Genomic DNA, 14,044 nt, shown 5'->3' with positions numbered 1-14,044 from the left:
TTCCCACCCTTTCGCATTTTATGTATTCTAAACACTCTCCATTTAATAAACTACTCTGTGCATATGCTTTCACAGCATCTGATGAAGTGAGTTCATACTTGCAAAGGCTTACGCTATACATCTTTGCTTTAGTTGGCTCTATAAGATGCAGATTTACTCTGCCTTCTTCTGAGATGCTCACAAATGCTTTTGGGTCAAGGAAAATAAAGTAGGTTTTACCTGGTGACTTTGCAGGAGATTTTTCTTAGTTTATTTCTAAAACTCTTATTGACCATTACGTAGGCTCCTCCATTCACAGTGGCCTAGTGGAACAAGTCAATAATGTTCCACCGCCCCCAGACCTGGTATACATTAGCATGGTGTTTAGATTATGAATTTTTTTCTGCTGTTTCTGCTTCACTTGTGCGTAGTATAAGGGACCAGGGTGTGGACAGTCATGGTAAGGCAAGGGCAGAAGCCAGGGATGCAAAACCAGAGATGGAAATCAGGGCCAGAAGTCAATGTTAGGACTAGGTGAGGCAGGCCAGGGAGATAACAAGGCAGTCTGTTGCCCAGGTAGCTTGCTGCTGTTTGCTTATTAGGGCCCCCATGGGTAGGGCCCTTTTCCTATAACTGAGAGGGACAACTTGGTTCTACCTACTTCTAGCTGGGGCTTGGGGCTAAATCTTTTCCAGCTGAATCTGGGCTCATTACAGGTAGAATCTTAGTGGATTTCAGCGTAGATGAATAGTCTGCAGCTGCCAGATGTTTTAAAGTCAGTTTTGCTCTGTTCTGAGGTGGTTTAAACCATAGGTGTTAAATCACCAGCCACTGACAGTCTACAGCATTGGCTGGAGCACACAACATTTAAAGCACTTTAGCCACAAACAAACATACAAGTCCCTTCTGCACTGCCCTGCCCTGCCCTGCTGGAGTGCTTCAAAATTCCCATGACGGCACGCAACTGCATCCTCTCTAATCAGGGGTCTGTCTCTTGTGGCTCTGCTTCCCTATGCCTCACTTCACAGGGGCAGCAGGGGACAGTGGAAGTGACTGTCAGTGGGTGCCCACCTGTGTGTTTTACCTTCACTTTCCCAGAGTGTTCCCCTCCTTCCCTGCCCCCTGAAAACTGGGAGAGGTACAGGGGCATGCAGGGCCTCTGGCCTCCCAGTTCCAGCAGGGGGAGGGGGCACTCAGAGAGCAGAGGGAGAGTATTCAGGAGAGCACCCATAGACAGTCTGCCACTCTAGGAGAGGGGCATAGATCACTGCTGAATGCTAGAAAACTAAACCTGGCCTCCATCACACTCTATAGAGCATACATGTGTAACAGAAAGCACTTCATTTTGAAGGATTTCTAAATAGTACTTTTTTTCTTTCGAGTTATTTATGGAGCACTTCAACCATTTTCCAAATGCATCAAAGGGTACATACATCTGTTTGTTCAGTCCTTGAAGCATTTCAGAAGCATTTGAAGTTCTTTACATGTTCTGTCTGTCTACACCCTGTGTTTCCCACCATGGTTAACCACAAGTGCCTTTGTATCATTTTTAGCAATGGTGGGAAACTTTTGCGAGGAACAGCAATGCAGATGCAACCACCAAGGCTTGTAAAATCCAGTCCCAGTCTGGAGTTTATTCATCACATAAATTCTTCTTGAAATTTCCCATATTAAATTAGGGAAGTTTTCTGCCTGTCTTTTACATAGTGATCAAACTATTTTATGAATGGACAAATTCTGCAGTTTTGCAGCATTAAAGGAAAAATGCAAAGGGATCTGTGCTCAGAAATTTTCTGTGGTACAGTAGAAGTCAAATTCTTTGTTGGGTTATGTTCCTTACCCCCTTGTGAGGATGAGGCTTTGCAGATTAGCTGAGGGCCTTCAAATCTGCAGAAAAGAGCAGCACAGGATTGTTAAGGTGTTCTAGCTGGTTGCTGTGGCTTTTATTTCAAAAGGCACTGCTTCTCCAGTCATCTGCACAGGATTGCTAATGAACTCCAGCTGGCCAAAGGAACAGCACCCTTTGATATAAAAAGCTACAGCAGTCAGCTGACTGGTTTATCTTTAATTCAACAGCCCTTTGTGAACTAAGTAGGTTGTGAACCATCTTGATATAAAGAAGCCAGGTTTTTCTGTATTGCATTTTGTATTGTTCTCGATCTGGCAGCACAACTGTATTGCCACCCAGTGCATCTGCAAGGTAGCAGATGGTGGAATGACGTTCAGGGAAGGTTAGCTGTGAAATACATCGGGGTAACTCTGACAGATAAGCAGTTGTGGACTAAGCTGCAGCACCACCAGGATATGGTGGAAACAGCAGATGGCATCACTTTCCCTCCTGAAAAGCCACATATATTCTTTGATGGTGCTGTGACATGGCGAGTACAGGTCCCTGTTAAAATAAGCCTGCCCAGCCCCCAGCCATGAGTGTACAAATCCTCAATGGCGGAGTAGATAGAAGATAATAGGATCTCAATGGCTGCAAAGACAGATGAAGGCTGCAGCGGAATGAGATCTCCAGTTGTCTTTGCCTCCTTGCCATTGGATTACGGTCCTGTTCTGTCAAGAACCATGTGAAAGCTGACGTGCAGCTGCTTCTCCACAATAAAAGAAATGACGCACAAGCATCTTCCGTGGAAATAGTTTTTCCAACACATTCTTCAGATCCTTTGGCTACCAGTTTACCAGCTAGTGATAACGAGAGCAGGATTGTGATCTGGAAGCTCCTCATCATGAACTGGCACAAAGGCAGCAGTTACAAGATCTTCTAGCACTTGGAGCCAGGAATATGATTTTCAGCCCTCTTCAGGATCTGCTCCACTCACCCGCCATGGGGAGGGGACTAGAAAAGATGCCCTAAGCATAGTTTAGCTACCTCTTTCCTGACTGGTCCAGTGGGGTCACCTTTATTATGGTCAAAATCACTGAAAACACACAATCTTATTTTGGAACCTGCAGCATCAGGACCCTCATGGACAATAGGGCTGTGCAAAGCATGCATGGGTGGGGTGGGGCCTGCGCTTCCCTGGCTCGGTTACTGGTGCCTCCTGGGTCTGGAGGGGCACCTGGGGTCCCCCTGCAGCCAATTGCTGAGCCAGGGAGGTGCGGGAGAGCCCCCCCAGCGTACTCCCCAGCAGACCTGAAAGTAGACCATATGTTTGCTGTGGAACATGTGGAGGGCCCCTCCGCACTCCTGTGGGATGCTTTGTGTCCCCAGCATAGCAGCGATCACGAGTCACGCCTGGTACCTCAAGGTATGTAGAAAAAACATTTAAAGCTGTGTCTGTGTCCGAATTGCTGATTTTCTGAATCAGCATCAAATCTTCAGATTTGGATTCAGCTGAATCAAATCAGGGACAGTGATCTGAATCAACTAATCAAATCGCTGTCCCGATTCAGGCCAAATCCGAATCTAATAGGGCCCGCTTTGCACACCCCTAATGGACAATCCCATGCATGCCCAGAGTGCCATACCGCAACTGTGGCTTAAGAACTCAGGTGGTAGAACATTAATGTCGCTGCACTGACTGAGACCCAGCAAGTGAGAGACGGGTAGCTCAAAAAACAAGAAGGCAGCTATACCTTTTTCTGAAAGAGTAAACAGGAAGGAGAATGCTGGCTTCACGGAGTTGGTTTTGCCATCAAGAATGAGCTCATAAACTAACTCAATGAGTTATCAGAATTAATGAATACCTCATGATTCTCCATTTTAAGCTGGCAGGGAGCCAATATGCTGCTGTCATCACTGCATATTTTCTGACTCTTGACTTTGCTAACAAAACCAAGGAGGAATTCTATGCCAACTTTGACGAGATCCTTTGTGGTGTTCCAGAGGGAGACAGACTTATTCTTCTCTGTGATTTCAATGCCAGAGTCAGAAGGGACTCAAACTTCTGGAACAGAACCATCAATAAGGAAGGAGTGGGAAAGATCAACTCCAGCACCATCCTCCTTTTGACCAAATGTGTGGAATATGTGCTCACCATCACCAATACCGCCTTCCACCAGAAAAACAGGCACAAGACATCATGGCAACACCTGCGACCTAGGCTTTGGCACTCTACTGACTACATCACTGTTCATGCCTGAGATCACAAAGATGCCTGTATCACCCAAGTTTTGCTAGAAGCTGACAATTGCTGGACCTATCACCAACTTATCTGCTTGATTATGTCATTCAAATTGGTTCCTGAACAATGACTACAGCAGAAGTTATGCTGACCGAAGATCAGTGTCAAGGAACTGAAGGACCCAGTCAGGTGAGAACTCTTCCACCAGTGCCTCAACAAAAGCTGGTGAATTCCAGTCAATAACAATGTGATGATGCTGCCAGTGCTTGAGGTGCCTTCATGTCCACCATCATCAGTGGTTGTGAAGAGATGATTGGATTCTCTACCAGGAAACATCAAGACTGGTTTATTGAGAATGACCAGGAGATCCAAGAGTTGATCGACCTCAAGTGCAAGGCCTTTTGTGCTTAGCAGAACAACATCAACTTCAAGTCGAAGAAATTTAATAATCACCAACAAGCCAAGGCAGAGGTCCAAAGGAGGACCCGTGATATGAAGAACAGATGGTGGGAAGGCAAGCGAAAGAAGATTCAATATCTCACTGACATCCACGATATGCACAATTTTTTCAATGCCACCAAAGCCATCTACAGTCTAAGCACTCAGGGACCAACTCCCTTGAGACATAAGGATGGCCTGATCTAGGAAAAGAGGAGCCATCAATGCCTGTTGGAAGGAGCATTTTGAAGACCTTTTCATTCAAGACTGTTGTTAACAAGAGTGTTCTCAATTCCATCCCACAACACCCAGTCAGAGGTGATCTTGGAATCCCTCCAACCCTTTATGAGGTGAGGAAAGCCATCAAGCAGGTGAAGCATGCCAAGGTATCTGGAGTGGATGAAATCGCCGCGGAAATCTTCAGGTAGGCGGTAAGGGAGCTCACATCACAGCTCCGTGCACTCATCTTAAGGATCTGGAATGATGAGGAAATCCCAGATAATCGTGACAATCGTCAAGAAAGGAGACATGTCTGACTGTGATAATTAGATGGATCACCTTGCTGTGCATTACAGAAAAGGTCATTGTGAGAACCCTCCTAAACCATTTCCTTCCACTTGCTGAAGAGCTCTGCCCACAATCTCAGTGTGGGTTTAGGGCATAAAGAGGCACAACTGCCATGATCTTCACAGCTTGCCAGCTGCAGGAAAAATGCTGGGTACAACATAAACCTCTCTACATGGCCTTTGACTTCATGAAAGCCTTCAACTCTGTTAACCGAGAAGTGCTGTAGAGGATTTTTCTGAAGTACAGGTGCCCATTGAAATTTGCAACCGTTCTTTGCTTGCATCATGATGGTATGTGAGCAGTGGTTCTCAATAACGAATCTATCAGAGATCCATTTGAGATTAAGACAGGAGTTAAGCAGGGCTACATCATCACTTCAACACTCTTTTCAGTATTCCTTACTACTATCTAACCACCAACAAGCTTCCAGTTGGAGCGGAACTAAATTACCCAGTGGACGGTAAGCTGTTTAATATGAGCTGACCATGAGCCAAAACCAAGGCCACCCTGACCTCAGTCATTGAGCTCCAGTACTGTGATGATGCTTGTAGTCTGTGCTCACTTGGAAGCAAACCTTCAGGCAATCATTAATATCTTTACCGAGACACAAAGGAAAATGGGATTGTCGCTTAACATCAGCCAGCTCTTAATGAGTAGTCCCCAGCTCTGGTAATTCAGATTCGTGGTGAGACTAGAAAATGGTGAGTATTACCTGTATGTTGGAAGCCATCTCCCAGAAGGCTGATATCAACAAAGAAATCCAACATCACCTCAAATGTGCAAGTGTAGCCTTCAGATGTCTGAGGAAACAAGTGTTTGAAGATCATGACATCACATCGGAAATCAAGCTCATGGTTTGTCAAGCAGTTGCGATCCCTACTACTGTCTGTAGCTGAGATGTGGACAATGTATAGGAGACACCTCAGGTTGCTGGAGAAGTACCAGTAATGCTTCCTGCAGAAGCTCCTTCAAATCCTGGGGGTAGACAGACACACAAACATTAGCATCTTTTTGCAAGCAAACAGCATGAGCATTGAGACAGTAGTCATCTGACATCAGCTTCGCTGGGCCCAGCTACATCATCCGGATGTCTGACTTCAGACTCCTGAAGCAAGTTTTATTCTCCCAGTTCAGTCAAAGCATACACTCAAGAGGAGGGCATTGAAAGCAGTTTCCTATATCTGTGTTACTGTTAGAGGGATGCTGTGAAATCAGTTTAGGTTTCTTGAAAAACTTATGAAAAGTCTAATAAATAGCATATTCTGATAAATGTCTTTAGTCTTCCATGCATAAATATATAATAATAAATAGCATATTCTGATAAATGTCTTTAGTCTTCAAGTTTTGATGCCTGCACAGTTGGATGGGTAAAAAATTGGCTGATGGGGCGCACTCAGAGAGTAGTGGTGGATGGGTTGTACTCAAACTGGCGAGATGTGAGCAGTGGGATATCCCAGGGCTCGGTCCTCGGGCCCGCACTGTTTAACATCTTCATCAGTGATTTGGACGAGGGGGTGGAAAGCACGCTGTCCAAATTTGCTGGTGACACTAAGATGTGGGGCAAGGTGGACACACTTGAAGGGAGAGAGAGGCTGCAACTAGATTTAGACAGACTACAAAAGTGGGCAGATGAGAATAGGGACCCTCCAGCCAGCTTGGAGACCTGTAGATAAAGGTTTTGGGTTGGACCCAAAACCCCCCTACCGCACATTTGGCACAGTTTGCAGAATCTCTAGAGTTTTAAGCTCATCACAGTTGGTTGAGATGGCATTTGTTTCCAAGTGTTTATTTCAAGTGTAGCTGAAGAAATAAAGTTTGCACAATTACAGAATTTTCCCTTGCATGCTTCCTGTCCAAGCCACAACTTGAGTCATTCAAAGCCCTGACCATCTCACTGGCTCATGCCTTGATTTTCTCCTCCCAACCAGCTCTCACAAGCTCCCAAAATAGAACCCCTGTTCCCCCATGTGCCTTTGAGAGCTCCTGTTCTTTGTTCTCCTCTTCCAGGTCCTCTTTTCCACATCCCCACAACAGGAAGCTTTAAACCCAACAGTTGTCATGCAAGACACTTACTGAGATGTTTTGGGAAAGCACGTGTATAGTCCAGGGGGACTATTGAAGGGTTCACAATGGCTGAGAGGTCTCCTGCACCCTCATCTGCCTGGCAGAATATTGTCCGAGAAGCAGTCAGCCAAGGCTTTCCAGATTAGAATGGCCTAGCAGTGGATCTGTCTGGAACACTTGTCCAGGAGTGCCACTTTGGTCAAGGCACCTTCCAAAGTGCCAGGGGCTTTTCCTGCTGTGGATCTGTCTGCAGCTGAGCCGTTTTCCAGAAAGGCTTCTCCTCTCACCTCACTTACATTGTGGAAGATGTAGGTGGTGACCTCCAGTGTACTTTTAGACTCACTCCACTGCTCAGCCAGAACTTAAGTTCTGCTTCTTAGGGTCTAGCCGGACGGTATGTGGCATCACAAGGCAGGGGAGCAGCAGGTAGGCTGGGTCCCCAGTGCCAGGGGGCGGGGTAGGAGACGGAGGGAATGGTCTGCCCACCCAAATCCATGGTGGTAGTGCCTGGGGAGAATTCCTCCCACCCCATTGTCTCCAGGAAATCAGAGTTCCTGAATACCCAGGCTTCATTGACCCAACCAGCCAGCATTGATGTTAATGAAGCACCTCTGGTGGCCCATGACTATCCAGAGTTTAGCTGAAAAGAACCCCTTACAATTTATGTCATCTGAGGCACACTGAGGAGGGCACAAAATGGGTATATGGGTCCCATAGATGGCCCCAGCACAGTTTGGGAAACCCATCTGTTTGAACCCAGCAATGTTCTGCCGGCCCCTGAGCCAGATGAACCGAAGCCCCAGCACCTCAAGCATAGCATTGCATGGCTATTGTCACAGTTGTCTGCCCCATGCTGAACTGGTTGGCAATGAAATGGAGACTGTTAGTGTTCACTGACTTCTAAATTACCAGGGACACACATCTCTTGATCGACATGAGGCACTGAAGTAAATGTCCTGGCACTGGAACAGGGGGGCCAGCTTGGCTCAAAAGTCCATGAATGTGTCACAAGACACCCTAAAGTTTTGCTGCTGCTGCTAATTGTCCTAGGTTTTGAGTGTGAGTTGCTCCCACCAGTCCAAGTTCACCAGTAGTGCCCAGCAGTGATGAAGTGGCATCAGATACTGGGCCTGCAGGACCCTGGCTTCCTCAGTGTGATGTTGCATTGCCTGCATGTGGGCCAACATAATACCCATGGTAGCATTATGGTTCTCATGTTAGTGCCTCACCAGGGCTAGGATCTTGCTAGGATCTTGCACGGCCAAAACACAGAGTGCCTGTGGGTTAGAGCAGCCAGGGCAAGGATTTGCTCATTTCTACCACTCGCCATCTCAAGAGAGCTCCTGGAAATTTGATCCCAGCTGAAACAGTCAGTCAAGGAGGATTGGAATTTATGTCGTCAGTGAGATCAGTCTGTGCTTTCCTCTGCTCATTTTTTGTTGGTGCTGTTTTTGGAAAACTAGGATAAAATCACTTCAGCAAACCATGGGATGCCTGCTTGCCAGCCCTTTAGCACAAGCTGTGCATGTTAAGAGTTTGTAGTAAACATCATCATGTGCCTGCTCAGAACATGTTCTAACTTTAATACTGCACAACATTCCACAGATTTAGTATATGCTAAGCGTCCCTTATGATATAGCTGTCAGAGTACAATGAGTTTTCTTTAAAAGTGAGCTGGTTTGCTTTTGTCTTTTAGTGGTAAGCTCATGTGTATAGCATGAGGAATGTGTAGCTTTTTTCTGCTTATCACTCTAGCACCTTATCTCTGGAGGGGCTGAGAAAAAGTTGCTAACTTCCTGCTCTAGGAGCCTGCTCTGGAGAAGGACTAGTAATGATGAGCCATTATAGTGTTTATTAACAACTCCATTACAAAGTTTGAATGTTATCAACAGTACCTGTAGTTACTACAGTTTCTGTTCACATTTCTTTATAAAGTACTTAGGATTTGCTCTCTGCAACCAAAATTTACGTGTCTGATCTTTTACCTGATTCTCAGGAAATTCCATCCATACCTCAAATGTGGTATTGAATTCTGTTAAATCTTTGCCAGGAATTCACATAACTCTACCTGCCATTTCTTATTTAAGCACTTATACTTTGTTTTCTGTAAATAAACCTCCTCCCCTTCAAAGTTTATCTCCTGTCTGGCTAAATATTATGTTTTTTTACAAAAAAATATTTATTGGGTATTAAATAGAGAAGGCTTGTCAAATTTTGAGATGCATGTTAATTTCAAATGTATTTGAATCACTATTTAGGTATTTTGTGTGTAACTTGTAGGACTTGCAGTGATGCATTCCCAGAAAAACAACCAGCTGGATGTTGGAAACAATCCTAAAGTTGGCACAAAACGTTATATGGCTCCAGAAGTTCTTGATGAATCTATTCAGGCTGACTGTTTTGATGCATATAAACGTGTTGACATTTGGGCCTTTGGATTTGTGTTATGGGAAATAGCAAGACGAACATTCAGTAACGGTAATTTTTTATTTTATAGAACTAATAATCTATAGATTTTAAAGGAGCCTATAAATAAGAATTCTATGTGACTTCAATTGATCTCATAATGATTAGTAATCACCCAGCAGTATTAAAACTTACATGAATAACATACTCTGCTCACTAGCAGCAAAAAGAATCAAATAGTTACAGAATAATTCAACCAGAAAGGAAATCAAACAATCAAAAATCTCTTTTGTTTCCCTCTATATACACCCATCATTGTATGAGGGAACATATAAGGTAACCCTAGAGGAACTGACTTAGTTTAGCTCACATGTTCTGTATTTGTACACCACCTTTGTGCCATCAGTATTTAATTAGCCGATGTTTTATAAGGGTAATATGTTAATTTGTAAATTGTAGAAAGATGTTTTTTTCAGTAAGAATGTTGTCTTGGCCGGCCAGAGCCGACTCGAGGTGATTAAGAAATTGCTCGTTCGTTTGGGCGGGCTGGTGAATGGAGAAGCAGACAAGGTTTAATGGTTGCAAAAACGTTTACTTACGCCGCCTGTAGTTGCGACGCAGATGGTCCGGTCGTCTGAACAACTGTGTGAGTTGTTCCAGCTGGCAAGGCCCAAGCCAGTTAATCCGTCCACAAATCAAGCCGGCGGGAAAAGAGTATGTCTGGGATTGCGCTTGGCGACGGGAAGAAGGATCGATAGGTGATCAGTCTATCGATCAGCTAGCCGCAAGTCAGATCTCTTTAGAGGCACTCTGCAGCGTGCTCAAAGTTCTTTGACTTGGGCGGAAGTCGCTCGGAATTTTAAACGGCTAGCAAGCCAATTACTAGCCGCCACGTGTGAATAATTTAGCACTGGCCAATAGCGGGACACAAATTTGCATTCGAATGGCGGGAACTCTTTGCACTGTGCATTTCTGTGCTGCAAAGAAGAAATGCACCCTGCAAAGAAAGCTACAAATTGGCGGGAACTCTCCTGCACGCGGGTTCTTAATTGCAACAAAAACCTTTGCTGTGCAAGAGGCTCTCATGTGGCAAGAAAATTCCATCGTGCCGAGGCACCAAAATCACTGGGTTGTGACAAATGTCAGCTTTGGGAAGATAGGGATGTGTATCTAAGAATACATAAACCACACCATGCCCCTTCACAACAATTCAAACATTGTGAGAGAGAGGGAGGGAGTCCTAGAATAGTATATAAGCCCTACACTTTTGCTCCGCTTTCAGCTTTTGTTTTTTCTTGATTGTCAGATTTTTCCAGTTCCGTTTGTTAGCAGTGTTTCTCAGGTTCCATGTAACTAAAAAATGCATAGGGTGTTGCTGTACTACTTCAGCTATATTTACTAATTCAGTTGTAAAACATTTTAAACTTTGTTTAAAGGAAAAGTTCTCAAACTGGTCATGAAATCTCAGTGGTCTGGAGAAAACTAGATGGGTTATTTGGTGCTTGTGCTCATCCTGATTTCCAAATGTTATTGAGAGAGTGAAAAGATAAATATTTTTTCTTAATGTTGCTCTTTCACGTGATTGATTTCAGTAGCTTTAACAAAAATGTTATGAGATCACAAGTTAATGAGGGTGAAGTTCTGTGTCAGCTCAGGCAGATGGAAGGTACTCCACACGACACCGTCAAAGACGCAGCTAATCCTTATTTTTAACTTACTATGAATGTGTGGTTCTGTTTGTTAAAGAGGTTAACATGATTCTAGAAAGGATGCTGATACTTACAGCATTTCACATACTTGGTATGGTATTAATATAAAGTAAACATGATTAACACTAATTGAAATACATTGTTTTTAATAGGTTTGCAAACCAATCCTAATTCTTTTAAATAGTTTGGAAAAGTTTTCAGCAAAATGATAATTTGTGCTAAAGTTTTTTTCAACTACGCTTTGGAATTTGAGTCCTGTAGTTCACACATTAATATAACTTCAGTTAGTTGTTCATGTTAGTAAAAACTATATACACCTAGTTTAATAGTCCAAATATTTTCAGACACTTACTGTTGGATGTTATGGTGGTTAGGACAAATAAGAAAACAGGCTGCCATTTAAGTTGTTATTTTGTCTTTAGGAATTGTAGAAGAATATAAACCACCATTTTATGATCTTGTTCCAAGTGATCCTAGTTTTGAAGATATGAGGAAAGTAGTCTGTATAGAGCAGCAAAGACCAAGTATCCCCAACAGATGGTTTTCAGATCCAGTAAGTATTTTAAAAATAACCTTTTAGTCCTATTTTCTAAAATATTTTACTGAAATTTAGACCTGTAAATGTATATGATGCTGTAGAAAATCCAGCCTGGCTATGTGTGCAGGTGTTTCCTTTCCAGTTTTTTTACTCTTACATCTGATTTGCTGTCTCTTTTCCAACAATCCATGAAGTTGCTACTCTTTTAGGTTTGTCAGGTTGGGTGAAGAAGTTTCATGTCTGCATAGTGATTCCTGCAGTCTGTTCATAGCTGCCTTATTCCTTGTCTGTCTAAAAGGATGATAGAGCAGAATATTGTGCATAGGGCTGATCTTTAAGAACAAAACAAAGCAAAACAAAATAAAAAGTTTTAGCTCTTTTTAATCAATTCCTAGCACCCATGACATGTCAAGAAATGTATAAGAATGTTATTTATTTGAAGTGGTCTTATGCATATAATAAAGGATGCACTAATAAAGATTTTTGGGGCCAATACCCTATTATTGACCAGCCATGTTGACTGATACTGATCCAATTGCTGATATGCAGCCTGGCAGCTTGGAGAGCTGCGTCTGGCTGGTAAGTCTGTTGAGGGGAAAAGGTATGGAGGAGGGAAAGGGTGCTGGAGTAGCAAGGAGCAGATCGAGGCCCGTGTGGTGAGGAGGGAGTGGGGCAGGAGAAGGTGCTTCCAGGGTGGGGTGGGGTGGGGCACGGGACAGAGCTGGTGGTTTATCCTGTGGGTGGGGAGTGGGGAAGCAGGTCCCATTGTGCGCACCCCAACGGGAGTCACGGGGGGCACGTGCCCCACCCCCCTGATCTGTGCATGGGGTGAGGGCAGGCTGCCCACTGCATGCTCAGGGCCAGGGCTGCACCAGCCTTTTCCCAGCAGCGTGCTTAGGGCAGGTGGTGGCAGCGCTGGGAGGAAGGACTATTGGGGGCTAGAGTCACCCTAAAATTTGCTGTAGGTCCCCCCCATAGCTCCTCCTCCCAGCGCTGCCGCTGCCGCCTGCGCTCCCCTAGTGCAACCCTGGCCTCGAGCATACAGTGGCAGCCCACCTTCACCCCATACATAGATCTGGGGGTGGGAGGAGGGGCACATGCCCTCCATGCTTGCTGGGCAGCCCCAGCCCCACTCCTTCCCTCACCAGAGGGTCCTTGATCTCCCCCACCCCAAGTCCCTTCCCTCCCCCTGTCCCCTTCTCCCCCTCAACCACCTTTCCCCTTCACAGACTAACAGTTCAGATGCTGCGAGGCCCCATGCATGCTGCCACTGCGCACATGCACATGGCATTTATCAGAGACATTATCGGCCACATCAGCCAAAAAAAGCCAGTTGCTGATTATGTCAATTTTCCTTTTATCGGTGCCAATACGATATGGACAGATGTATCAGTGCACCTCTAATATAATATAAAACAATTCTTGGCTTTATGTTAGAGTCTAAAGGGGTAGTTTCAGGGTTTTTCCCTTTGGTTCCTTTTTTCTTTATGTTAGAATTTAAGTTATGTCCTCTTCGCTTTCTGTGAATCTCTAGCACTGGCCAGAATCCTTGGCAGATCTCCAATGCTGGCAGGCTCTTTCAGAAGGATTCAAATGCCTTGAAAAATCAGACTTAATGTGATCTCAGTTATCTTCTCTCTTCATAAAGTGTTCTCCAGATAGACTTAAAAATTGCTGTGATTGGAGGAAGATGACGTGGTGGTTGAAATGCTATTTCTTGCTAGTTCTTTGTCTCCACGGGTACTTTTGCTACAGCAACAGCAGGACAATTTGTGGGAAAGGACTGAGTAAAGGGCAGTTCTAAATTCTGTTCTTTTGCCCTGAATTGCCTTTCTGAGGATTGTCACTGCTTTCTAGCTGCCTATATGGGACATCTGCAAAACTAATGTGTTTAGAGGAAATAGCTACTGGCTAGTATGTATACTTTAATTAAAATCATAAAACGTAGGGCTGGAAGAGACACCCAGAGGTATTCTATCTAATCTAGCTCCATGCTTGAGGCAGGATAGTCTCTGTCCAAACCAATTCATACAGGTCCTGGTCTAACCTATTCATAAAACTACACAGTGAGCCCTGTTACACAACTAAGGTATATTGCCCAAAGACAACACAAACACTCTAACCTGCCACAGGCAAGGAAAGGAGACAGTGATGTTCAGTGTCGTGCTGCTGCAAGAGCTGATAAAATTTACTAGAGAGTTATAAGGAAGAGGGCCACACCTGCTCCCTCCCCTAATATGGAAGAAAGCAACCCCCCCCCGCCCCCCCCCCAG

The 14,044-nt window shown here is 44.5% G+C and overlaps 1 protein-coding gene across 7 annotated transcripts in view; it reads left to right on the top strand.

Annotated features, from left to right (window-relative positions):
• The window catches only part of LOC102385749 (activin receptor type-1-like), a 72,050-nt gene that overhangs the window by 50,336 nt on the left and 7,670 nt on the right, over positions 1-14,044 (top strand). For all 7 annotated transcript variants that reach the window (XM_006018964.2, XM_006018965.2, XM_014517620.2 and 4 more), the window contains 2 exons: positions 9,399-9,596; positions 11,656-11,786. In XM_006018964.2, the coding sequence (XP_006019026.1) occupies positions 9,399-9,596; positions 11,656-11,786 (329 nt within the window). The remainder of the gene's footprint in view (positions 1-9,398; positions 9,597-11,655; positions 11,787-14,044) is intronic.

Source organism: Alligator sinensis, unplaced genomic scaffold, assembly GCF_000455745.1.
Source record: "Alligator sinensis unplaced genomic scaffold, ASM45574v1 scaffold428_1, whole genome shotgun sequence".
NCBI lineage: Eukaryota > Metazoa > Chordata > Crocodylia > Alligatoridae > Alligator > Alligator sinensis.
The sequence above is the reverse complement of the archived record's forward strand: the minus strand, read 5'-3'. Positions and strand labels throughout refer to the sequence as shown.